The sequence below is a fragment of the Antedon bifida genome, chromosome 4 (assembly GCF_963402885.1).
Source record: "Antedon bifida chromosome 4, ecAntBifi1.1, whole genome shotgun sequence".
Taxonomy (NCBI): Eukaryota; Metazoa; Echinodermata; class Crinoidea; order Comatulida; family Antedonidae; genus Antedon; species Antedon bifida.
Window position 1 is genome coordinate 11,648,822 of NC_136229.1, and position 26,289 is coordinate 11,675,110.

Consider the following 26,289-nt stretch of genomic DNA (forward strand, 5'->3'; position numbering starts at 1 on the left):
AATTAGGTGATCATTTAGAATAAAATGATCACCTATTGTTATTGTATAAAATCTTTATTATTATTTTTTTTTTTCTTTTTATTGTTTCTGTACACTATTTTGTGTAACAATTATCTCAAAAAGTTTAATGTCAATGATTACAAAAATTTCAGAATATCTTTCTAATAATATAACTTAATCCTAATAAGCTTTCCAGCGTGATCACTCATCCGTGACGACATTTATACGCCATTTTGCGAAATCACATTATCAATCATATCTCCATAATTCATTATCACATATTAATGAAATTCACTACATGTAAACTTCAGATCAAGGGTAAAAATATTAGCAAATAAAAACGCACGCGCACGTAGGTTCATGCGCGTGATATCGCGCGTTAAAAATTTAAAACGCTCAAAATTAAGTTTTGATCAATTTAGAGCATGAATTAGGCCATTTGCGTGTTTCAAAAAATTACTGCGCAAAAATGCGTTTTTGCGCGCGCGATACTTAAAAAGCGTAAAAAACATGATTTTTTTTTACAAATCTCATTCTACTCGCCATCCTTAGTACATTCACCAAATTTGAGTCAGTTCCGACTTAAAATAACGCTATACGAGCACGTTAAAAATGACAAAATGCGCACATTAATTTTACAAAAGTTCTGAAAATGGTGAAAAATAGGTCTTTTTTAAAATGAAAATAATTCTTCAGAATGCAAGATGACCCCTGATTTTTTTAACTTATTCTGGAAGCCATTGAGTTGTAGATATGAATTCATGTACACATTTTACGTACAAAATGTTTTGACGTCATCAAATGGCCACTTGAATTTAAAAATTAGGATTTGTTATCTTTTTGTGTAGGTTATCACATTCAACAGAGCGCATCTTGGTTATGTGTGCTCGAATTTCGCACAACTTTCAGTATGTGCTTGCTTAATTAATTATCTTTATCATGAGTTGACACTATCTTCATTTTAATGACGTCATCACGCGTAAAAACTTGAATAACGTAGGCCGTGTAATTTCACCTTCGCAGTAAATTTGAATATCTTACAGCTCTTCAGAATTGAAGGTTACCTTGATGATTATAATTTATTATGAAAGCTGATGAAATGTAGATATTAATTCATATAAAAATTAAGCCTATCGGATGTTGTGACGTTAACATATGGCCAGTTGAAGTGAAAAAGTAGTTTTTTCATATTTTTCGTCAAAGTTATACACAATTCAAAGAGCGCGCACAGCGCTTCTACGTGCCAAATTTTTTTCCAAATCTTAAATTTTTTTGCTCAATTAATTATCTTTCGAAATTGTCATCTTAAAGTTTAGTTTGATAACGTCATCATGCCAAAAAATTAGAACATGTGTGTCCCGTAATTTCACCTATGCTACACTGTATATAGATATACAGTATATACTGTACATATTGTATATGGCATATAGGCACAACTCAGCACTATAAGCATATAATAGGATGGCATACATCAACATTTTCCGATCGTATGTTAACGTACGTGCATGTTTAAAAAAAATTAATTTCAGTAAAATGATAAAAATGATCACCTATAATTCGTCAAAGTGACGAATTAAATTCTAGTCTTTTTATTGTTTCTGTACACTATTTTGTGTAACAATTATCTCAAAAAGTTTAATGTCAATGATTACAAAAATTTCAGAATATCTTTCAAATAATATAACTTAATCCTAATAAGCTTTCCAGCGTGATCACTCATCCGTGACGACATTTATACGCCATTTTGCGAAATCACATTATCAATCATATCTCCATAATTCATTATCACATATTAATGAAATTCACTACACGTAAACTTCAGATCAAGGGTAAAAATATTAGCAAATAAAAACGCACGCGCACGTAGGTCCATGCGCGTGATATCGCGCGTTAAAAATTTAAAACGCTCAAAATTAAGTTTTGATCAATTTAGAGCATGAATTAGGCCATTTGCGTGTTTCAAAAAATTACTGCGCAAAAATGCGTTTTTGCGCGCGCGATACTTAAAAAGCGTAAAAAACATGAATTTTTTTTACAAATCTCATTCTACTCACCATCCTTAGTACATTCACCAAATTTGAGTCAGTTCCGACTTAAAATAACGCTATACGAGCACGTTAAAAATGACAAAATGCGCACATTAATTTTACAAAAGTTCTGAAAATGGTGAAAAATAGGTCTTTTTTAAAATGAAAATAATTCTTCAGAATGCAAGATGACCCCCGATTTTTTTAACTTATTCTGGAAGCCATTGAGTTGTAGATATGAATTCATGTACACATTTTACGTACAAAATGTTTTGACGTCATCAAATGGCCACTTGAATTTAAAAATTAGGATTTGTTATCTTTTTGTGTAGATTATCACATTCAACAGAGCGCATCTTGGTTATGTGTGCTCGAATTTCGCACAACTTTCAGTATGTGCTTGCTTAATTAATTATCTTTATCATGAGTTGACACTATCTTCATTTTAATGACGTCATCACGCGTAAAAACTTGAATAACGTAGGCCGTGTAATTTCACCTTCGCAGTAAATTTGAATATCTTACAGCTCTTCAGAATTGAAGGTTACCTTGATGATTATAATTTATTATGAAAGCTGATGAAATGTAGATATTAATTCATATAAAAATTAAGCCTATCGGATGTTGTGACGTTAACATATGGCCAGTTGAAGTGAAAAAGTAGTTTTTTCATATTTTTCGTCAAAGTTATACACAATTCAAAGAGCGCGCACAGCGCTTCTACGTGCCAAATTTTTTTCCAAATCTTATATTTTTTTGCTCAATTAATTATCTTTCGAAATTGTCATCTTAAAGTTTAGTTTGATAACGTCATCATGCCAAAAAATTAGAACATGTGTGTCCCGTAATTTCACCTATGCTACACTGTATATAGATATACAGTATATACTGTACATATTGTATATGGCGTATAGGCACAACTCAGCACTATAAGCATATAATAGGATGGCATACATCAACATTTTCCGATCGTATGTTAACGTACGTGCATGTTTAAAAAAAATTAATTTCAGTAAAATGATAAAAATGATCACCTATAATTCGTCAAAGTGACGAATTAAATTCTAGTTCAAACTATTTTTGTTACACAAGTTCACAAAAAGTTTTTGTCAAAAGTTACCTACATTAAAATAACCTTTAGTAACATTAGGACACAATTGTACTGAGCAAGTGAATATGAAATGGGTCCTTTAAAAAAATAACAACCGATCTTAAATATATGATTATAAAATTGATACTGATACTGGTTTTGAGCTGCGTAAGCAGTTTTAACTGAAGATTTAAAAATCTTACATTCAGACGTCATACAACATCTGTGTTTAAAATAATTATGTAAATATGTATTTCATAAGTATGTCATTGACACACACAAGACACTTACAACATGAGCATTTTGAGTGTGACTTGATGATTCAATCATAAAACCAAGATAGATCTATTGGCTAACAACACTTGAGAATCATTGACTAGCAAATGCATACCGATACTAAATCCTCAACAACATAATCCTACTTGAGTTGATTTAATCGTAACATAACATGTCATAACTACGATAAAACATCGTTTTATGATCATCAATTTGGTCATAAGTGTCAAAAGACTGGAACTTGCAGCTAAAACTAAATACTTGAAAAGGCAGAAGGATTATTGATAAGTTGTTAAATGAAGTTGAAGATAAAATAGAGAAAAGTTACTTAGGAAAAGAGTTCAGATCAACCATGAGTGTCAACAGCTAAAGAATGTCATGGCAAAATGAAATTGATTGATTAAATACACTGACACATATCATAAAACCTTGAAAAGAAGCCCATGGACTTGTTCTTTTATTAGTATTCTTGGGTGGGCTTCTTGTCGAGATTACTATTGAAAACTGAAATTATCATCATTATCTAGGCGAGCAGTTGAATTGTCAATGCAGACAAAAGGTTTCACAGAACAATTACCAAGGTGCATGCAATGTATTTGTTGGATCATCAAAAAATAAAATACTATAAAAATGCAGATATTAGTTGGGCAAGTGGTTGAATCCTCAATACAGACATTTATCTGAGCAAGTGGTTGAATCTCTAATACAGATATTATCTGGGCAAGTGGTTGAATTCCCAATACAGATATTATCTGGCAAGTGGTTAAATCCCCAATACAGACATTTATCTGGGCAAGTGGTTGAATATTGAATACAGATATTATCTGGGCAAGTGGTTGAATCCCCAATACAGACATTTATCTGGGCAAGTGGTTGAATATTTAATACAGATATTATCTGGCCAAGTGGTTGAATCTCCAACACAGACATTATCTAGGCAAGTGGTTGAATCTTTAATACAGATATTATCTAGGCAAGTGGTTGAATCCCCAATACAGACATTATCTGGGCAAGTGGTTGAATCTCCAATACAGACTATCTGGGCTGTCTGTGGTTGAATCTTTATTATAGATATTACCTGAGCAAGTGGTTGAATCTTGAATACAGACATCTGGGCAAATGGTTGAATCTTGAATACAGATATTACCTGAGCAAGTGGTTGAATCTTGAATACAGACATCTGGGCAAATGGTTGAATCTTGAATACAGATATTATCTGGGCAAGTGGTTGAATCTCAAATACAGATATTATCTGGGCAAGTGGTTGAATTCCCAATACAGATATTATCTGGGCAAGTGGTTGAATTTTAAAACAGATATTACCTGAGCAAGTGCTTGAATCTTGAATACAGACATCTGGGCAAATGGTTGAATCTTGAATACAGATATTATCTGGGCAAGTGGTTGAATCTCAAACACAGATATTATCTGGGCAAGTGGTTGAATTCCCAATACAGATATTATCTTGGCAAGTGATTGAATCTCTAATACAGACATTATCTGGGCAAGTGGTTGAATTTTAAATACAGATATTATCTGGGCAAGTGGTTGAATTCCCAATACAGATATTATCTGGGCAAGTGGTTGAATCTCTAATACAGACATTATCTGGGCAAGTGGTTGAATCCCCAATACAGACATTATCTGGGCAAGTGGTTGAATCTTTAATACAGATATTATCTGGACAAGTGCTTGAATCTTTAATACAGATATTATCTGGACAAGTGCTTGAATCTCAAATACAGATATTATCTAGGAAAGTGGTTGAATCTTTAATACAGATATTATTTGGGCAAGTGGTTGAATCTTTAATACAGATATTATCTGGGCAAGTGGTTGAATTCCCAATACAGATATTATCTGGGCAAGTGGTTGAATCTCTAATACAGATGTTATCTGGGCAAGTGGTTGAATCCCCAATACAGACATTATCTGGGCAAGTGGTTGAATCTCCAATAGACATTATCTGGGCAAGTGGTTGAATCTTTAATACAGATATTATCTGGGCAAGTGCTTGAATCTTTAATACAAATATTATCTGGATAAGTGGTTGAATCTCTAATACAGATATTATCTGGGCAAGTGGTTGAATCTTTAATACAGATATTATCTGGGCAAGTGGTTGAATCTCTCATACAGACGTTATCTAGGCAAGTGGTTGAATCTCCAATACAGATATTATCTGGGCAAGTGGTTGAATCTCCAATACAGATTTTTCTGGGCAAGTGTTTAAATTTTTAATACAGATATTATATAGGCAAGTAGTTGAATTTTTAACACAGACATTATCTAGGCAAGTGGTTGAATCTCCAATATAGACATTATCTGGGCAAGTGGTTGAATCTCCAATACATACATTATCTGGGCAAGTGGTTGAATTTTAAATACAGATGTTATCTGGGCAAGTGGTTGAATCCCCAATACAGACATTATCTGGGCAAGTGGTTGAATCTCCAATACAGACATTATCTGGGCAAGTGGTTGAATCTTTAATACCGATATTATCTGGGCAAGTGCTTGAATCTTTAATACAAATATTATCTGGACAAGTGGTTGAATCTCTAATACAGATATTATCTGGGCAAGTGCTTGAAATTTAAATACAGATATTATCTGGGCAAGTGGTTGAATCTCCAATACAGACATTATCTAGGCAAGTGTTTGAATCTTTAATACAGATATTATTTGGGCAAGTGGTTGAATCTCAATACAGATATTATCTTGGCAAGTGTTTGAATGTCTAATACAGCTATTATCTAGGAAAGTGGTTGAATCTTTAATACAGATATTATCTTGGCAAGTGTTTGAATCTCAAATAGATATTATCTTGGCAAGTGTTTGAATCTCTAATACAGATATTATCTTGGCAAGTGTTTGAATCTCTAATACAGCTATTATCTAGGAAAGTGGTTGAATCTTTAATACAGATATTATCTTGGCAAGTGTTTGAATTTCAAATACAGGTATTATCTAGGAAAGTGGTTGGATCTTTAATACTAGGCAAGTGGTTGAATTTTAAATACAGATGTTATCTTGGCAAGTGGTTGAATCTTTAATACATATATTATCTGGGCAAGTGGTTGAATCTTTAATACAGACATTATCTGGGCAAGTGGTTGAATCTCATACATACATTATCTGGGCAAGTGGTTGAATTTTAAATACAGATGTTATCTGGGCAAGTGGTTGAATCCCCAATACAGACATTATGGGCAAGTGGTTGAATCTAAAATACAGACATTATCTGGGCAAGTGGTTGAATCTTTAATACAGATATTATCTGGGCAAGTGCTTGAATCTTTAATACAAATATTATCTGGACAAGTGGTTGAATCTCTAATACAGACATTATCTGGGCAAGTGGTTGAATATTGAAAAAAAGTTACAGGCCATATAACAAATTTAGTACAAACCCTCCTTTGGAAGGGGAGGGGGAGGGGGAGGAGAGATGGAACCCCTAGGACTATAGGCATACTTTGTTGGGGTTCCAATAGTGTCCACCTGTATAGTATTACATTTTATAGTTTATATCATAATGTTCATAAATAAAAATCATAAATATCAATAAAATAAATAAATATAAATAAAACCATCAAATATACAATGTAAAGAAATCACTATTCTAATATTGTTTTTTCAATAGACATTAAATAAATTACTTAAAATAGACAACTTCATTCAAAGAGCAATTTATTATATAAAAAAAACAAGAATAATGTTTGGGTATCATAAAAAAAAAGCTTGAATATTTCAATTAAGACACAAAATATACAAATCGATCAATCAATGTCCTTATTATTAGCATGGTTGTTTAAGTATCTTAGAAATAAGTGAATAGAAAAGTTGTTTACATCCCAGGAGACGCATTAATCATTACAGCCTTTAGCTGAGATCAATATATTGTCTGACAAATGCTTGTTATTGTTATGATATGTTTGGTCCTTTTTGAATCATCACTTATCACACATACAGTATAAATAATCAATGATTGAATTTAGACAGACGCTTTAATAGAAAATAATTTTGTCTTAGGTATAATGGCTTTAGTGAAAAACTGTAAAACAAAGTGCAGCACTATTTAGATATTTAGTTCAAAATATAACTGCAAAATGTGTGTATCGCTCCAAATGCATTTGACTGCCTTGTGAAAAGAAACCCCAAAATAAAATGTTATGGGTACATGGTTGGTTGTACTAAAATAGTAGTTTAAGTAATAAACAAAATCGCCAAAGCACCCTCTATCTTATAGCATACAATACATGCATTGTACAACTGTAATAGCAATAAAAAGAGAGAGACAATTAAGAGAAAACTGGTTGAATAAAGATCGTAGTGGATACGCTACGTGAGTTATGGTTCAGCCTAATATGTCTGCCATTCAGGAGTCGTTTAAAAATGTACAATTTAATTTGGCAGCATTTAAATCTAAAACAAATTGTAGATTTGGACAAAAAATTACAAAACTTAAGATACTTCACATAATGACTTTAGAAAATACTTATCACACTTAAATATTGACAACTTGGCTTTGAAAATCAAAGTCATAATTTTAAATAATATAAAATAAAAACTAAATAAATACCAAACCTAAAATCCGGTTATACAAGTCATCATATCATTTTTTTTCTTTAATTTACAGAAATTTTAATATCCCAAATCTAAAATTTGATAATTACAATAATGATAAAATTTCAATTTTTAAAATGTTATAAATTATAATAACTGAAAGTGAAAATAAGATATAACATGAAAATGAAGATCCAAAATACTTTTTGGATCTTTTGGATATTTTTTAAAATAATGTATTTAATTTAAATTGATGGCCATACACATTGAGAGTCATGTATTTTGAGAGAAAATGAATATAATAGTGATTGAAATGTGATTATAAAAATAGTATACATTTAGCATGTCACATGTTTGTACAGTAGGCCTATAGAACATTTCCACATTAATTTTAGTAAAACTATTAGCATTGAAAATAATTAACTAAAAGATAATTTGGCTCTCCTTACATTCTTTTACTCTGTTCAATTTAAACTTGATCAACTCTTGTATTTCAACAAACATTTATTTTATTTATTTTGGTTGTTTTAACTTTCTGCTTATTTATTTTGTATGTGAAATGAGAAAATGTTAGCAGTTGGTTTTGCTCTATTTGCATCTAGCCTGGCAAATAACTAACTCAGCTTCTAATTAGTTTTACAAAACAAAGTCCAGTGAACCCCTTCAGCAATTTCCTACCAAAACCTCCACTGGAAAACATGGATAATTATTCTAATTGTGAATGATAGAAAGTTTAGTAAAATCTGTAGTAAAAAAACACTTTGGTTTAATACTGCTTTATCTTCATATTCACCTTTTCTTACAGTTTCACAACAGTTTATCCAAACAATATTCTGTAATTTCAAATTTGACAACAGTTATTTGTTGCAATTACAAGAGATTCTAAACAATTACTGGAATAGTGGAGTTTAAAGGGAGAAATTGGTATAAATATTCAGCTCAAAATGTTTTGGTTTTATGCTAAAAAAAATGTTCCCATGATTGTGGAGAATTTAACATCCCCAAACCCCCTAAATTAGGCCATATGTAAAATAAATTATTAATTGTTAAATTCTGTGGCAACAACAACAACATAATAATTTACACCAATCAGGGGGATGGGATAGTGGTTATAAAAAGTAATCAATTTATTGTACAAAATACAGCATACTTGTAACTGCTCATATCAAAGGGCTAAATTACAAGTTACAATATAAATGAAGCATATTATTATGGTCATCACTTTTTCTAGGCACTTTTTTTTGGCTCAGTTATTTTTCTGAAAGTAAATGCCCATGTTGATATCTGCAAAAATTGTTGATATCTGTGAAAATTACTGAATGCGGTAATTAAAAACATCAAAATGAAATCCAAACAATCAGAAGTGACACTGGGGACAGAGTAATTTAACTATGATCCGAGCACCAGCATAAATGAACCACAAAACTGCAATATAGATAGAATATAACCATATTAAATTACTTGTATCTGATATCCAAAACTGTTCAGACTGGATCTTGTGTAAACTGAATAGATTTGGATTTTTGCAACAGATTAATAAAGACACTGTACACTATGCCAAGAAAGATATACAGATGCATGCATACAATTTCATCAACTTCGACATACTTCCGAAATTAAATATTTTTTTTAATGGCAAGGTATATCTTATATATTCCTAAAATTAATAGTTGCAAACATGTATATCAAATCAATAAACCTTTTTGCTTCCTAAATTCATTCATCACATTATAGCATTGGCACTAAAGCTAAGAGTGCCAAAATGGATCCAATCCAAAGATTGCCAGGCCCATTTGTTGCTGCTGTTACCTAAAGCCATGGTGCCAGAGATGGATCCATTCTTAAGATTGTCAGGCCCAGTTGCTTCTGCTGTTACCTAACGGCATGGTTCCAGAGATGGATCCATTCTACACAGATTGTCAGGATTATTTGCCGCTGCTGTTACCTAAAGTCATAGGTGCCAGAGATGGATCCATTCTACAGATTGTCCGGAATGTTGTTTGCTGCTGCTTTCTAAAGCCATGGGTGCCATGATGGATCCATTCTACACAGGTTGTCAGGACTGTTTGCTGCAGCTACCAGGGTACTTATCTTGCTCTCTCCTCCTTCAAACTGTGCAAGATCTGGAAAAAAAAATACAAAAACCAAATCAATGAACTGTTTACACATTTTATAAATGATGTGTGTAGTCTAAAGTATTACCCAGGATTACCATAGATATATAACATGAATGATAAAATCGATTTCACATTTAATATACATAAATATATATATTAAAAGTTCCCACGACATACATGGTCAAAGGACGAAATCATTTCTGATTTTATTCCCAGGCATTATATTGATATACTACAGGCAGAAACAGTACCAGAAGAAGAAGCATTAGCCACAATAATGAAAGAGGAAAAAAATTAATATGGACAAAGTAAAAGTACAGTAAAATAAGACATATGCATATTGATTGGGGGAATATTTAGAAATATTTGAAACATGATTTAATCTCAGTCTGCATTATGAATTATTGGTGGATTTGTCAGATTCAGAACCACACGGATCAGAGCTGGCGTGCCTAATTAATATTAAATGCTATATATTTATTTCAATTGATCAATCATATATTTCCTCCTTTATTTACATTGTATTGCGCATCTGCTGAGAAAATGCTACAACAGTTTGAAGTTCCTGTTAAAGATGTGAAGCAGATGATCCTCTTTTCAGAATATATCATGTCGTTAACCTCCACATAACTATACTTCCTCACAAGATCAATAGCTCATGTCTTGCCTTAATGACAGACTGCTATTTTATCTTGTTAATAAGCACATGAATGTGGTTTACATTAATTCTAGATTCAATACATGAGCCCTTTGATTGTGACAGGTCATAAAAACGTTAATTCAGGCTGTAAACTAACCATGCCAGTTAAACACCACTGTATACCGCTCTTTATAACCTGTCAAGCTGTGATTATAATGATCACACATTTAGCAAATTTACATATATCATGGAAACCAGGAGAAAAAACTTTAGGAGAAAAAAACTAGCTTGATAGTTATGCGTTTGACTTTCTCCTTTAAAAAAGAAAAATATATACTCATAAAAATTAAGGTATTCTATTAGATTAGAATGCAGATTTATGTTGACAGTCTAAATTAGTAAATGATTGTTAAATTGGATGTAAATCCAAGTGGTTATGATTATTGGGCAAATCAAGAAGGGATGCCCATGGCACCTTTTACTTAATTGTGTTTAAAAGACAAAAACAACCAATATATGCAAAATATAAAAATACAAGGTATCTTGAAACATCTATTCATTGGAATAATTTGTTTTCATAATTTTAAACATAGTGTACCAAAAAACCTGCTGCTAGGTTGTCATGTATTATTATTATACATTCCTCAAACAAGATGTGAATGCATTTTGTTTCAATCCATTAATTGTGATGATAAAACGATATACACCCAGTCACTCAACATTGTTTTAAAAAGTGGAACATGATTCTAAACTAAATGCTTTTATTTAAAGTTGTTGAATGAGTTCTAGACATTATTATTTTGTATGTACCCTACGTTACTTAATATAGATATATTTTTTAAACATCATACAATTCAGAATCGAATGGTTTGATTTACAGTAAGTCAAAAAAGTCAAAATATCAGAATTTTTCAAAATACAGTAGAACTCCTCCCTATTAAGGGTACACTTCCCAATAAATAAACAAGGGGCTATGTTTTAACACTAAAGCCAACCCCTATTCAGGGGACACGCCTATTAAAGAACAGTTTTTTTTGGATCCCGAAGATGTCCCCTTATAGTGTGGGTTCCACTGGTCGACAATCATCAACTTAAGAATTTTATTACAAATATTTTGGTGCCTACATTAATGACGGTGTTTTTAGTCATTGGAGTTTTCTACTTTTGAGAGACCAGAATTAAAAGTAATGTATGCTGTTGATTACTGAAATTCGCTCAAATGTGTTTATATCTAAGGACCCAAGTAAAAATATATTTTAACTTGTATTTTAATTCCCTGTCATAAAACAATATGGTAATAATCTGTGTTCTAAACGCTAATGAACTAGAATATGTGGTTCCCAACAGGCAGTTTCACATGAGCAGCTAGGAGCCATAATAATAAGGCCATGTGTGTATGGTGTGATGGTCAATAAAACAGAGTAGCAAGCTTTCTATTTGCGACGACTTCACTACTAAAGTATTTATATTGTATCATGGTGGTTGTATGGAATAATATTTAAATGAAATAGAAACTGCCAAAACTGTGTTAAGAAATTGAGCACATGCCAAAGTCCATGCATGCACCCAATAGACAACTTGTTCATAGTTCATCACTAATTAAAAGCTCACTAATGAGCTTTTAATGAGTTTAATGTTGTTTTTTTCTTACTTTGTAACCTGGTCATGATAGCATTCACTGCTCTCATTACAGTAGTATTCAGCAACTCTCCTTTCATGTTCAAGGGCTGAGAACCTGCTGGTAAAGTATCATCTTGCTTCTATGAAAAATAATATAGATATACTGAGAACATTATACAGATGTTACCTGATTCATGGAGGAAATATACTGTATATTTCCTCCATGCCTGATTAGAGGTGAAAAATAACATTTGATACTCCTGAGGTAATCATGTTTTTCTCAAGAGAAAATATGGTTACAGTGTAATACAAAAGTTCCTTCTAGTATATTTTCAATCTTTGCGGTGCTAGTCATTGTTTATGAGTGGAATGGATAGTTAATGTCTTGTGGAATAGATATATTTTCATAATAGTTATTATAGACCAAAACATCCACTATAGATGGCGCACACTACAGAGTAGTTTTACTCTCTTGTTTGTAATATTTTTTTCCAAAAAAAAGACAGGTAGACATTAACCCAATAACAAACCACTTTGCCAGACGAAAATGGAAACAAACTGTGAAAAAGATTAAGTATTATGAATTTCTATGCTGTCAAATACAGCTGATTCAGTTAATGTACTGGAGAATAAACACTGATATTTTCAAAGTTTACATTTCATTTTGCTGAAAGATTAATGGATCATAAACATCATCCATACCTTCTTATCCCAGGCTATCATTTCATCCCTCAATATAGCACGCAAAAGCGCAACCAACTGGAAATTGGGTTGTACGAGGCAACGTGCACTTGATATCATTGATGCGGACAGCAATCCATTTATTCCAACGGATGTCAAGAACTCGGCAATGTTCGGTGTGAGGCGGAATGGTACAGGCCGGTTAGCATCAAGTTCACCTGAGGCAAGATATAAATATAAAAATGTTTTCGTTAAGTGATGTTAAAGTAGTAGTCTACTTGCCTGTTTATGTTATGAGGGAAAACATAGTTAGAAATGATATGAATACTTAGCCCAATTTCTTGGTAGCTAAAGGGGCCCCAAAAAGGAATTGCTGTCATTCTATAAAAAGAGGTACTACATATTGCAACGTCACTGAGTTTCGTGTTCTTAGTTAAAGTTAATGCTTCATGTCAAAATGTTTGTGCATCTAACGCCTCAATGATTTTATTGATCCCTCTTCAAATGTGATATGTCAATGACATCATTATGAGTTAGTGGCGTCAAGTTTGCCATAAAAAAATATTAAAGCATCAATTTGAACCACATTGTGGGTAATGAGGCCATCGTCAACAACCACCCACTCATATATTGTATCATTGAACAGTTATTACCCATCTACACACATCACATTCACTCAATTAAAAATCCAAAAAATAACAAAAAGGTGTTTTATTCTTAGCAGTAAAGTATGAAATTAATTATAAAATGCTATTATATCTTAGGGCTTGTTTCCATTGAAAAAAAACCTAAAAGAATGGTGTTAAAAAAACCCATATTTTAGGATCAAGTCGACTGGAATCAATTGGGGTTTTTAAAACTAAATTTTGAATTAATTTATATTATTATCATTTTAAATTACTAAATTTCAATTACTCTGAAACTACCTACTCAGATTTTGATTTTAATGTAATGTCAAATTTTGATTTAAAAAAACCATACAGAGTGGCAAATTGCAGAGAATGACAGAGGGCAACTCCAATTACCATTTTAGCCCAATATATAATACAGATAACTCTCTATTTTTTTTACTGACCTGGTCTGTTTGTATATGAAGTATACTATTTAGAACAAAAATTGAAAGTTGTGTTGTATCTATTAGTAATATTTACCATTTTAACATCACCAGTGAATACACTGTTAACATCACCAGTGAATACACTGTTAACATCACCAGTGAATACACTGTTAACATCACCAGTGAATACACTGTTAACATCACCAGTGAATACACTGTTAACATCACCAGTGAATACACTGTTAACATCACCAGTGAATACACTGTTAACATCACCAGTGAATACACTGTTAACATCACCAGTGAATACACTGTTAACATCACCAGTGAATACACTGTTAACATCACCAGTGAATACACTGTTAACATCACCAGTGAATACACTGTTAACATCACCAGTGAATACACTGTTATAGTGATATATTATACAATAGTTACATAAAAAAAAAAAAAAAATATTTTCTATGTGTAAATGTAATCCTGTAATAGTTCAAACACAGACGTTTAAATTCCATGTTTACAATTCGTATTGCAATTGACACGGGCAACAGCATTATTACCATAATGAACAATAGGATTTAACCATGTTCTATCGTCTTTGATATATATAATGCGACATTTCTATATCTTCATGAAGATCAGAGGGCTTTGGACTTTTACACCTTTTCAACAACATTCTTCTTCCCTAAGGGTCCCATCGTGTCACCGCCACGGCGCCATTACGTCTGTGTAAGTACTACTGGGCAATTCCAGCGAAAGGTCACCCAGTACAACAAAACTTTTATTAATTATAATTGTTTTTTTATATATATAATCAGAAAAAACAAATATTGTTGTCTGAATATGTACATTTTAAAAATGTTTTTTTTTTCTGATTTTTTTTCTGAATTTTGCTAAAAACTGAATTTACAAACATATAATGTAAAATGATTTTTCTAACATGATAGGGCAATTTTTTTGAATGTTTTTAAAAAGGAAATGCATAATTATAATTTTTCCCTAGAAATTAAAAAATGTTGGCTGTTCAAAATTTCTCAATTTTAGGTCCATAACAAAAACACAAATCATTTTTTGTTACCGTTGAGTATTAGATATTGATATGGATTTTTTTTAGCTGAACTATCATTTTTTAGCCGTATGATCACCCAAATTTTTCGAAAAAAAATGTGATTTTTAAAACAATTTACTTTATTTTAAATTCCTGGCCATTTGCTTTCATAGAGGTCATATAATTTACTAGCTAGTACTGTATATGGTGCTCATCTATTAGAAGGGTAGCTATTAGTACAAAGTTAAATATTAAAAGTAAAAATATTACGTATTTCAGGCTGATCTGTAAAAGGTCTTGGCATCTAGCTTGCCATGTTTTAATCCAATATTGAACCTTTCTGGTTCCACAATATGAAAATAGTAGTTTGAAGAGAAAATTATTTAGATACTGTACATTTACCTCAAATTGATTTTATAAAAAATATTGTTTAAGGCTGAAATTGTTGAAGTTTGATACATGAAGTGTACAGTATGCATGGGAAATATGTCTTTATAGCAAGTATGTGTGTAAGCCTAGTTTTTTCATCTACTCTATATGATGTAAACCAAGGTTTAAATATAATAATAATAATAATAATAATAATAATAATAATAATAATAATAATAATAATAATAATAATAATAATAATAATAATAATAATAATAATAATAATAATAATAATAATAATAAATTAATAAAAATAATCTACAACAATAATATAATAACAATCTGCTATATTATTAGTATCAAGTCCATTTTAATCAGATACATACAATAGTCACCACCAGATACGGTAGGCCTATTATTAATGGATGATGGTTTGGGAGCACGAGAAATTATCTGAGGCAGATACAAATTGTTTATGGTAAATTTAGGCAAAATTTAACAATATTGAACTTCTTTTTATTCCGAAATGACTTTTCTCTGGCTTTAACCATTTTCCATTTGTCAAATGATAACACCCTAAAAATAGTGGACTTAATCAACTCAAAACTTTTGTATTATAAATTTAAAGTTAGTGTTTAATAGAAAAGTTGAAATATAACTGTTTATTGAATATTTGAAGTATAGTGAAATGAAAAGCTTTAAACCACAACAGTACTCATGTTTTTAACAATTTAAATAAAGTTTGTATGTCAAACTTGCACACATCTCAAGCATCGTTGTCCATATACAAATGCATTGTGGTTGATAGTGTACGTCCATAACAGACATTCTGTATGTTCATAACAGTAGATGAATACAAATCCTGCCTTGAAAATGAATTTACATAGTCAAACACTATTATCAGTTTAAAAAGTTATGAGTGAATAATGAATGTAGAGTTAAAACTAACCGGTTAGAAAAATCAATTTCCATCACGTACGTACATAACGCACGGTTTTTAGCAATTTTCTCAACAATGGTTTGTTCTTCTTGAATGAAATTTGGAGGATTGATTTAATAGCTTAAGACAAACATTCTGTGAAGTTTTCATCTTATTTTATATATTACTTTTCAAAATACAATTCACAAAAGTCTTCAAACTGTACGTCCATAACGCTGCAATTGCCCTACTAGTACACCGTGATACTCTCGAAAGATGTAATGGGTTCTTTTAAGTGCACATGAGCAATGTGTGTACATTGGACCATCACTTTATAGTCCTTATCCAAGAAGACTTGGAGCGAGAGAGCCTCGAACCCACAGTTCCATTGTCTCGGCCACTCACTCCAGTCCAGTCAGATGAGATCATGATTAGTAAGAGCAATAAAATAGTGATGATACAACAATTTTATTGTTCTTATTGATCATGACATCATTTGATTGGATATTTAAAAATATTATTTTCATTAAAGAAAGCATATAAATGGTTCTAGAACAACACATTCTTTGATTTATTTTGTTTCCTGCAAGAAAAATGTATGTTTATTTATTTATCTGTAGTATAAACAGGCCTTTAAAAAAAATGAATTTTTGTTCATGATACAAAGTTCAATAAATCCTTCCAACTCCAAAAATCATTCAAACTTGCTCCGCTTGCAAAAAGTTGAATTTGTTTTGAACTGTAGCAGCATAAAGAACAACAAAAACTGGTGCGAGAAATCTAAGTAATTTCTAATACCACCTACTTCAACAGTAATTGTTATGCATAACTAATAACAAAATCATTATATCTTTTGAATTAAACCAAAACTTTCAGATCATATGGTATGCCTTACCTGATGTGTCATCAATGTCAAATCTGAAGTAGAAGATAGATAGCTGACCAGTATCTTGTTCAACTTGCAGTATGTCTGGGTTTAGTCGGGTCAGATGTAGAACAAATTCAGCCAATCCTAATAATGCTAACTGACCAGTAAACTGTAAAAAGAATTGTATTAATGAAAGGTAATATTATAATGCCTACAACATTTTGGCAATTTAAATTTCTAGCAGCACACTGCAATTAAATGTTTGTGAACTACAATCACTAATAAGTAAGTAGTAAAGCAAATATGTAGGGAAGTATGAAAGTATGGAAGTAGAAATCAAGTATTTAGTACAGTAGAAGGCCAATCGGATTAGTATATAGTAATGGTTGACTTGTATACTTATTTCTAAGCACTTTACATCGCATCTATATTGTGCTTTATACAGTATTGTCAAAGTTCAGTGGATGTTACACATACAACATGCGAGACGACTGAAGATGTTTTTACTCATTATTAGGAAGCATTTGATTTTTGATGATCAATGACCAAACTACATCATTGTGTATATGCGGAGATATTGGGATGCATGTCCTCACTCCTAACATCGACACAGGTTTGATGGTTTCTATGTCGAGGTGAAGACTGACAACACATAAATTTGACCTAGGTTGGTCATCGCAAATCCTAAGCTCCCAATTATCTTCTTCAAATGAAACATTAAGGTTTTACATGATGCAGTTATAACTATTCAAAAACAGTAGAGAGATTGTCTTATTGCTTTCAGATAGTGGTAGAATGCTATGACTGTCTGCTTGCTTGTAAAGGTAGGCTTTATTTTGATCTGGAACTGAAACTCTGCTGAAAAGAAGGGCTTATGTGGACATTGTTCTGACCACAATTACTAGTCATGGTATACCATACAGCCTGCATGGCATGAATTCATGGTAAATTTAGTTCCTTTCAGTTCCAGAGAAGCAGTATGTCGACATTGTTTACAAACATTAAGGGCATGGACTACTGATCGCGAGATCGAATCCAACGCTTGTCGCATTGCCTGTATCCTTAGGCAAGACACTTTACTTACATTTTCCTTTCTTCACCACGGTGTACAAATGGGTATAGGTCAAGACACAAGTTTGCGCTGATTACTAGCTGTATTATTGGAGTATGTTTCCATATGTTTGATCCAAAAATGACCAGGGTAATAATATGTACAGCGCTTAGATTTTTCACAACATTAGGCGCTTTATTATTATTATAATTATTATTTTGTGCATCTGTGCGTGTGTCTGAATTGTGGTCAGTTTCTTGGAGCACATATGTCAACCCAGTTGAGTTGCGTTGCTTTCAGTTAGGTGTTGACATTAGCCTTAAATAGTCCAATGTGAATTACCTTAGTTTACAGTTAAATTGAGATCATACATTTGATATATTTTATTTAAATCTAAATTCAAGCCCGTAGCTAGAATTTTTACACACAAGGGGAAAAGATCAGCATTGATATTTAAACCTATTTACCATACTTTAACAGCTGATCTCCCCAAAATCCATGTAACTGGCTATACAGGCTTGAAATTTACAAGTAAATATATATATTTTCTTAAGTCCTTACCATTTTCCGGAACGCAAAATAGTCTGTTGCATTAGGATATGTGCGTACAGCCCATTCCTTTAGCATTCCCCTAGGCACCATGTTGGTTTGTACTTCTTTTAGGATGTCTCGTAACACTTGATGACTAGCTTGGGAGCCTCTAGCCTGAACCATTTGAAGCCTATCATAGTAACGCAGGATTGGTGCGTCATACTCTTCAAGCTTGCTGCATCTCTGTATAAACAGTCAATTTTTATGATAGATTTATTTATTACAAATATTAATTGTGATAAAGTTAGTAGAATTGAAGATTGACAAATAACAATAAACAAAGATTTCATAAATGGTTTTACAGACAACCAAAGAACCAGTAATTTGGGTTTTTTTTCAAAACCCTGAACTAAACACCCAGAGTGTTTATTCAAATAAATGGTATACAAATAATTAGTTGAATGGCAATAACATTTTAAAGTGTTCTATTCAACAAAACATTACTTCACTACTGTTCTAGTAAATAAGTAAATTGTATTCTGCAATCAGCATTTGGCCACAGAATAGGTTTTCCGTCAATTCACAAGCCTAGCGCAATACATAGAATTATCAAAATGTTTACAAAAAGCTAACAGTAACACCCACAATCGTTGAAACAAAAGAAGAAAATAAAACATGGCAAATGAAAACAACCAATCAAATGCCAAGAATACACTTGGTGTGTTATAATAATACTATAATACATAATGCTATAAGATAAATAAAATTTAACCCCATCTATTTAAAAAAAAATACTTTATCAATTCTTGTTGCCATAAAATAAAGAAATGATTATCTTAATAACACACATTTATAGCAAATTCAAATATACATTGCGTGGTAATTAAGAATTACACGTTGTTAGTTTGAATTCTCAATTTAATTAAAATAAACACTATTGGATTAAGTATCCAAGGTTGTATTTTGTGAGAATTTCTCTAATTTGTAATTTTGTTACAGTGTAAATCGCTACTAATTATGCGTAAATACATACAGAGCTACGTTGTAATTTATACTAATTATATAATACTGTACTATCAAATGAATTTGCAAAAGATGAAAGGTTGAGATATCAAATATTGAGTAAATATAGATGATTTTGTTCTGTTATGACTACAATTGCCACCTTCAAATCACATACCTGTTTGTAGATGTCCAATAAGGAGAGGGATGAAGGACTGTCCTGAACCAGTCTCATTTGTGGCGATACAGCAACGACTCGAGGAACGGTGAACTGAAGTTGACGTTTAGCTGTTGCCTATGAAAAGATCACATATTAATTAAAATTAAATTATTTCTTTTAATGCTTCTAAAATGTGATGGTATGAGTTTGATTCAAATTACACATTATACTTGAGGAAACTTAATATTTCAAAAATATATATACAGTCAACTCTCCCAATAACCATACTCTCTTTTCTAAAGGTGCAAATTTCTTTTTACCATTAAAAACACATTCTGAATACTAAACTTTTCAGAACACCAAAAGGTATTGGGCGAATACTATGAAACAGACATAATCGCACTTACTAATTGGACACAAGACCTCGGTAATTGTTAATTCAACACCCTAGTCCCTTAGTACTACACTTGGTCATATTATGGTAATATAAAAATAATATAAAAACTGAACAATATAAAGTTATTTTATTTTTAATTGAGGATACACTAATTGATCGTATAGTAGAAATGAAATAATTCAATTAAGTTTTATTTATTGATATATTGTAGCAGAACCATTGACATTGAAAAGGAAATTACGTGTGGAGACAGCTGAATAAAGCAATTTCTAAAATGTTGCCTTAGTCCTAATAACTTTCTTACTTTGTTGTATTAGTAGTCAAAAATAGTAACAACCACTACCATTAGTACTATAATGACAAATTCTGTAGAAGGATATAAATAAATACAATAAACAGCGCTAATAATCATGTCAGGATACAAATGATTTACTATTACTGATGGAAGGCAATCAGAAAAGAAATTAACACTCGTAAAACCAATTTAATGTTACTATAAAAATAAAGTGAAGTTGTATTGTTTAGTATTGTATATATAAAACAAAAATGGAACAAAGAAACAGACAACTTGTCTGTTTTTGTCCAATCTTAATTATTCACCTGTTACTAACTACATATATTTCTCCATTATTTACAATAATGCATTTTGTCACAGACAGAAGATAGCTTTCTAAATGTCAGAATGAAACTACCTTTCATATATCATATACCATATATATTTCACTATCATTCATGCTGTAAGAATTACATATTTATCATTAATATCCATAAAATCTTACCTTTCGTTTTGCAAGGAAGTGATTTAACATGCGAAGAAGTTGAAGTACACGCTCTTCACGGCGCGATTCACCGAGACATGCATTGTTGACAACTAGGTACGGGTAAATCTACAGAAACAAAAAGTTAACTCCAGCTAATTTACATTTAAAAAATGAAAACAACACTAAGTAAATTGGACAAACCAAGTGTACTGATATTATACTGATAAATGTAGGATGAAATATTATATTAAATATATTAATTGAGATCACATCTGTAGATAAAATAAACTTTGAAGAAATGTGGAGTCATAATTTAATATATATATTGTCATTTTATCAATTAAATAAATAAATTAATTATAAATTAAATTATTGCAAATATCCTTGTACTCAAGTGATGACGGAGCTTCTTTGTTTTAGGACTCTTGGATGGGCCTTTTTTTTAGGTGAGCTTCTTAGGTGAGGTTACTTTTGCAAACTGAAGAATGCTGTAAACTTTATGGATTGCTACTACAACAATAATAATAATTTTGACACACGTGAGCCGGCAACACAAACACAGAAAATAACACACCGATTGAAATTAGTTTACTCAGCCAAAATGGCTAGGTGATTTGTTGACAGCGTGATGTAAAAAGGAGGCGAGACTCATGCTGTCAAAAGATGATTGTGAGAGTGCCCCACAATCATTTTATATTATTTTTTAGACATATCCTACCAGTTTTACAAATTTGCCAAGGAAGCAGACAAGATACAATCAAAGTACCATTTGGAAACCAATAAATTGTAGAATAAATATCTGAAGATTTTACTGTTGAGATAATTAAGGTTGTAAGGTCATTTTTAATTGGGCTTCTTTTCAAGATTACTTTTGCAAACTAAAGAGGGGTGGGGCGGGGGCTTCTTTTCAAGATGGGATTTTTTTTCGAAAATAACACCAGGTTTTCAGTATATCACATGCTATATCTCCACCACTAGAATACTATGTAGCATGTGCACTCAATAGTGGTAGGTACCAGGTGTTACAGTATATCACATGCTATATCTCCACCACTAGAATACTATGCAGCATGTGCACTCAATAGTGGTAGGAACCAGGTGTTACAGTATATCACATGCTATATCTCCACCACTAGAATACTATGCAGCATGTGCACTCAATAGTGGTAGGTACCAGGTGTTACAGTATATCACATGCTATATCTCCACCACTAGAATACTATGCAGCATGTGCACTCAACAGTTGTAGGAACCATGTTTTACATATATCTCATATTACAAATATCTCACTTAAGTGTGATTGGTGAATACGGCCACAGGTGTTACAGAATATCACATGCTATATCTCCACCACTAGAATACTATGCAGCATGTGCACTGAATAGTGGTAGGAACCATGTTTTACAGTATATCACATGCTATATCTCCACCACTAGAATACTATGCAGCGTGACATGTGCACTCACATTATTGCAATATTGTAGTCCTGTATATTCTTGGCAGACAGAAGCAGAAGTGGCAGTGAACATGTCATACATACCTTTCCATTGCTACCTCTGATGTACAGTCTTCTAGCAGATGTATTATGTTTTTGAACAATTTGAACAGTGGGCATGAATCTAGCAATACGTATGTAGTAATGATTGTGCTTTGGTACAAGGAACTCTCCAGGTAGGTCTACATCTGCTGTGCTGGATGAGAAATTACTCAAAAAGCGACATTTTTCTTCAATCAGGAATGATCTAATGAAAAAACACACCCAAAATGAACTATGCAATCTAAGGATGTTATAATTGTTCTATTGTCCATTTTTTTTTAATCAATTCTTTTCTTTCCATAATCGATTTAATGACTAATTGGGAGCAGGAACGCTAGCTTACAATAGGAAAACATTTCATGTAAAAAGAAATATTGGTACAACAATCAATAATTAAATATCCCCAACTTAATTTTACACAACTTTAATTAAGTTTTTTATATTAATCATTTTATTTTTTGCCGAAAGAAATAGAAATAATTATATAGTTATGTGTATGACTGCTCACCAAAAAAAATCAGGGGACAGTAAGAATAGTACATAAAAAACGGTTCTGTACAATCACAACAACCAACAGTTAGACAAAAAAAACCTTTCTGCTTTCTGTTAAATTGTACAAATAATTTACTAACTTTGGTAGGAGTTTACATTTGACCTCAAGCGTTTTTATCCATTTTTTCAGCTTATGAATCAGGTTATGAAGTTTAGTTGACCCTGGAACAGAAAAATCAAAATCCAGTGTGAACTGGTTCTTCAGCCGTTGGAAGATTGGATCTTGTGATGTGGCCTGGACACGACGTGCTAACGATTCTGACGCAGCACTCGAGAAAGTTGTAGCAACACTGGAAACATTCTCAATACCAACGCCAAAAGTACTGACCAATTTCTTGACAAAGCTCAGCATGTGTGGTGTTACCTTTGCCTCTGCCACTGTTGAAGTAAAAATAAAGTAAAAGATTACTACTTTACAAAGGTAAAATAAATTGCACATAAAAATTGATACCAAACTCCTTAAGATTCATTACAGAAAACCCTTTGATACAGGTGCAAGATTTTTTTTTTTTTTATGCAAAGATTCTTAGAGCAATCATTCACCTACCTGCTCCTCTGTTTTCAAAGGCTACAGCCTGGCACTTGGCTAATGCTTGTTTTAACTGCCGTAGTACTTCTTCATACCATGTTTCACGGAACCAAACCATCTGCAAACAATACATTTTATTAATTTTAATAAACTATTTTTCATTCATTCATTCACATTTATTTAGTTATCGTTTATAATTACAATTTCAGTATATAATTGATGGCAAGGATCCTGCATAAAGAAATTTACAATTCTGTTTTTGTAGGACCCTTTTACATAAAAACATAACAAATAAAAACACAACATAAATTAAAATAAAAGTGAGAAAGAAACGACATTACCTATATACATTTTAGTGTTGTTCATCAGCATAAAGCGATAAATAGTGTTTTTTAACATGTTTATTTATACATTTATTTTTTCTTTCAAAAATATTCAGTTTATTACAGCTGGTACATGTGAATTCTTTCCACAACTTTGGTCCATGTGTATACATTGTTGACTGCAAGTCAATCTCGTGAAGGGAATTTCAAATTCAGTTTCTGTTCTGAGGTTATGGGTAAAACTGGCACAGTAACTAAACATATTTAAAATATGATGTGGTAATTCTTTGAATCTTACATTTGCCATACTTGGTGAATATCATAAACGTTTAATATTTTCAGTTTCTTAAAGGACAACTTGACCACCACACGCGCTCGCCGTACAGCCGTCGCCGTAAATTTCTGTGACGTCACAAGTGCATCGCAAAATTTACGTCATGAGTTTTCTGGCAAAGTCTGGCAAATCGAGAAGATGTTGATTTTTTTATTATTTCTTTTGCTTATTTGGACTCATTAAGTAGATTTTGCGATGCACCTGTGACATCACAGCAATTTACGGCGACGGCTGTACGGCGATATCCTTAATCTTGCGATTATTCTGAAATCATATGTACATCCCTAATACGTTGTTAAAATATGGTCCTTGGTCAAGTTGTCCTTTAAACAATGGCTCTGAGGCTTGTCTGAATTTAGAGAAAGTAATGCATTTTACAACTCTCTTAAGGACTTCTTGTTATTGTTATTGATATCAATTTAAAGAAGAAACAAGAATGCTGTACCTGATCAACAATTCCTTCAAGTGATGAGAGCAGTGTAGGATGGAGATCTCGTTGTATCTGCATGATTTTACTACATCGCCACATGGGAGCTGTAGCACGAATTGGACCCTGATTAGATGAGCTGGCAGATGCTGATGAAGGTGTACTTGTGGTTGCAGGAGTAGACGAGGTATTGCTAGTCGTGGTGGCTAAACAAATATTATTAAAGAATACTAGTAATGTGTAATATATGATAGTTATAGGCATAGAAGAAATACAGCCAGTAATGTAAATATAGTGAGAGTAGCAATGGTAGCAATCTCTAGTAGAAATGAAGAATACATTCTTTTATTGTAAGGGAATAGAAATCACAATGCCAACAAATTATAGACTATCAATATAAAAAATACGTCATACCCATATCCCATTTACATTTCTATAAAATTATCGGTGGGATTATATTGGATTGTATTAATAATGGATTTATTATGGTCTGAAGTTAGCCCAAAGTAGGGGGTGCTATTATACCCAAGCATGGAATTTTACTCATATACAGTAATGTCCCTATCTGGGCTCGCACTGGCCGATCGCCAAGTCGCCATGGGCGAAAACGTTTCAAGATTGGCAAAAAATAAAATGGCTACATTAGCCATTTTGGCGATGACATATGATAAAATAGATAATCAAATAATCATTTTGGCGAAAGCATAAAGTCCAACTAAAAGGTCCAAGCATTTATTTTGTTCGTTATGTTGTTTACTTCAAGCTCCATTTTTCGTCAACTTTTATTGTACCAGGCGTCTCTTTGTTATTTCAATATGATTGAGATAGCAGAGGTAGACTGCACAGAGAGACAGACCCAACCCAAACTATCACTATCACAACGACAGCCGACGGTCGGCTATTTACCGGGATTGTCTATTTTTCAATAGGCGTGTACTTTTCATATAATATTAATCTTAATATTATCGAAATTAAATATTTATGCGTTATGCATTTTAGACTCTGCCAATTTAATGTACAGTAGAACATTGATTTTACGTTCCCTGGATTTTACGTACGCTTAAAATAACCGATGACGTCATCATTTTCTAACATTGAGGGCGCAATTTAACAACAACAAAGCATAATAAAAATGACTATGTGAGGAATTCTGCTGTGTGAGACAAGCTCCACACGTGCATTCCCCTACAGCAGCGACTGCTTTTATTGATAGAAAATCAATTTACACTTTATTTAAACATCGCACAGCCTGTATATACTGTACTTTTTTAGTTAGGCCTCACATCTTGCTAGGCCTGCTAGCCTGGCCAGGCCTAGCTAGTGTCCACCTGCATGCTTTACAGTAAAGTAGGCAAACACGGTAGCCTTTATACAGTAGCTACGATCTCTACTTATTTGGGGTCAATT

General features: G+C 32.2%; 1 protein-coding gene across 1 annotated transcript in view; it reads right to left on the reverse strand.

Annotated features, from left to right (window-relative positions):
• Nucleotides 1–7,067: 7,067 nt before the first annotated feature.
• The window catches only part of LOC144840052 (transformation/transcription domain-associated protein-like), a 102,081-nt gene continuing 82,859 nt past the window's right edge, over nucleotides 7,068–26,289 (reverse strand). Inside the window, exons 65-75 of the mRNA XM_078695687.1 lie at nucleotides 24,901–25,088; nucleotides 23,817–23,916; nucleotides 23,350–23,647; nucleotides 22,721–22,922; nucleotides 21,199–21,306; nucleotides 20,041–20,157; nucleotides 18,891–19,103; nucleotides 17,306–17,447; nucleotides 13,039–13,235; nucleotides 12,368–12,476; nucleotides 7,068–10,082 (exon numbers count right to left, since the gene is read on the reverse strand). Coding sequence (XP_078551813.1) covers nucleotides 9,973–10,082; nucleotides 12,368–12,476; nucleotides 13,039–13,235; nucleotides 17,306–17,447; nucleotides 18,891–19,103; nucleotides 20,041–20,157; nucleotides 21,199–21,306; nucleotides 22,721–22,922; nucleotides 23,350–23,647; nucleotides 23,817–23,916; nucleotides 24,901–25,088 — 1,784 coding nt within the window. The 3' untranslated portion in view covers nucleotides 7,068–9,972. The remainder of the gene's footprint in view (nucleotides 10,083–12,367; nucleotides 12,477–13,038; nucleotides 13,236–17,305; nucleotides 17,448–18,890; nucleotides 19,104–20,040; nucleotides 20,158–21,198; nucleotides 21,307–22,720; nucleotides 22,923–23,349; nucleotides 23,648–23,816; nucleotides 23,917–24,900; nucleotides 25,089–26,289) is intronic.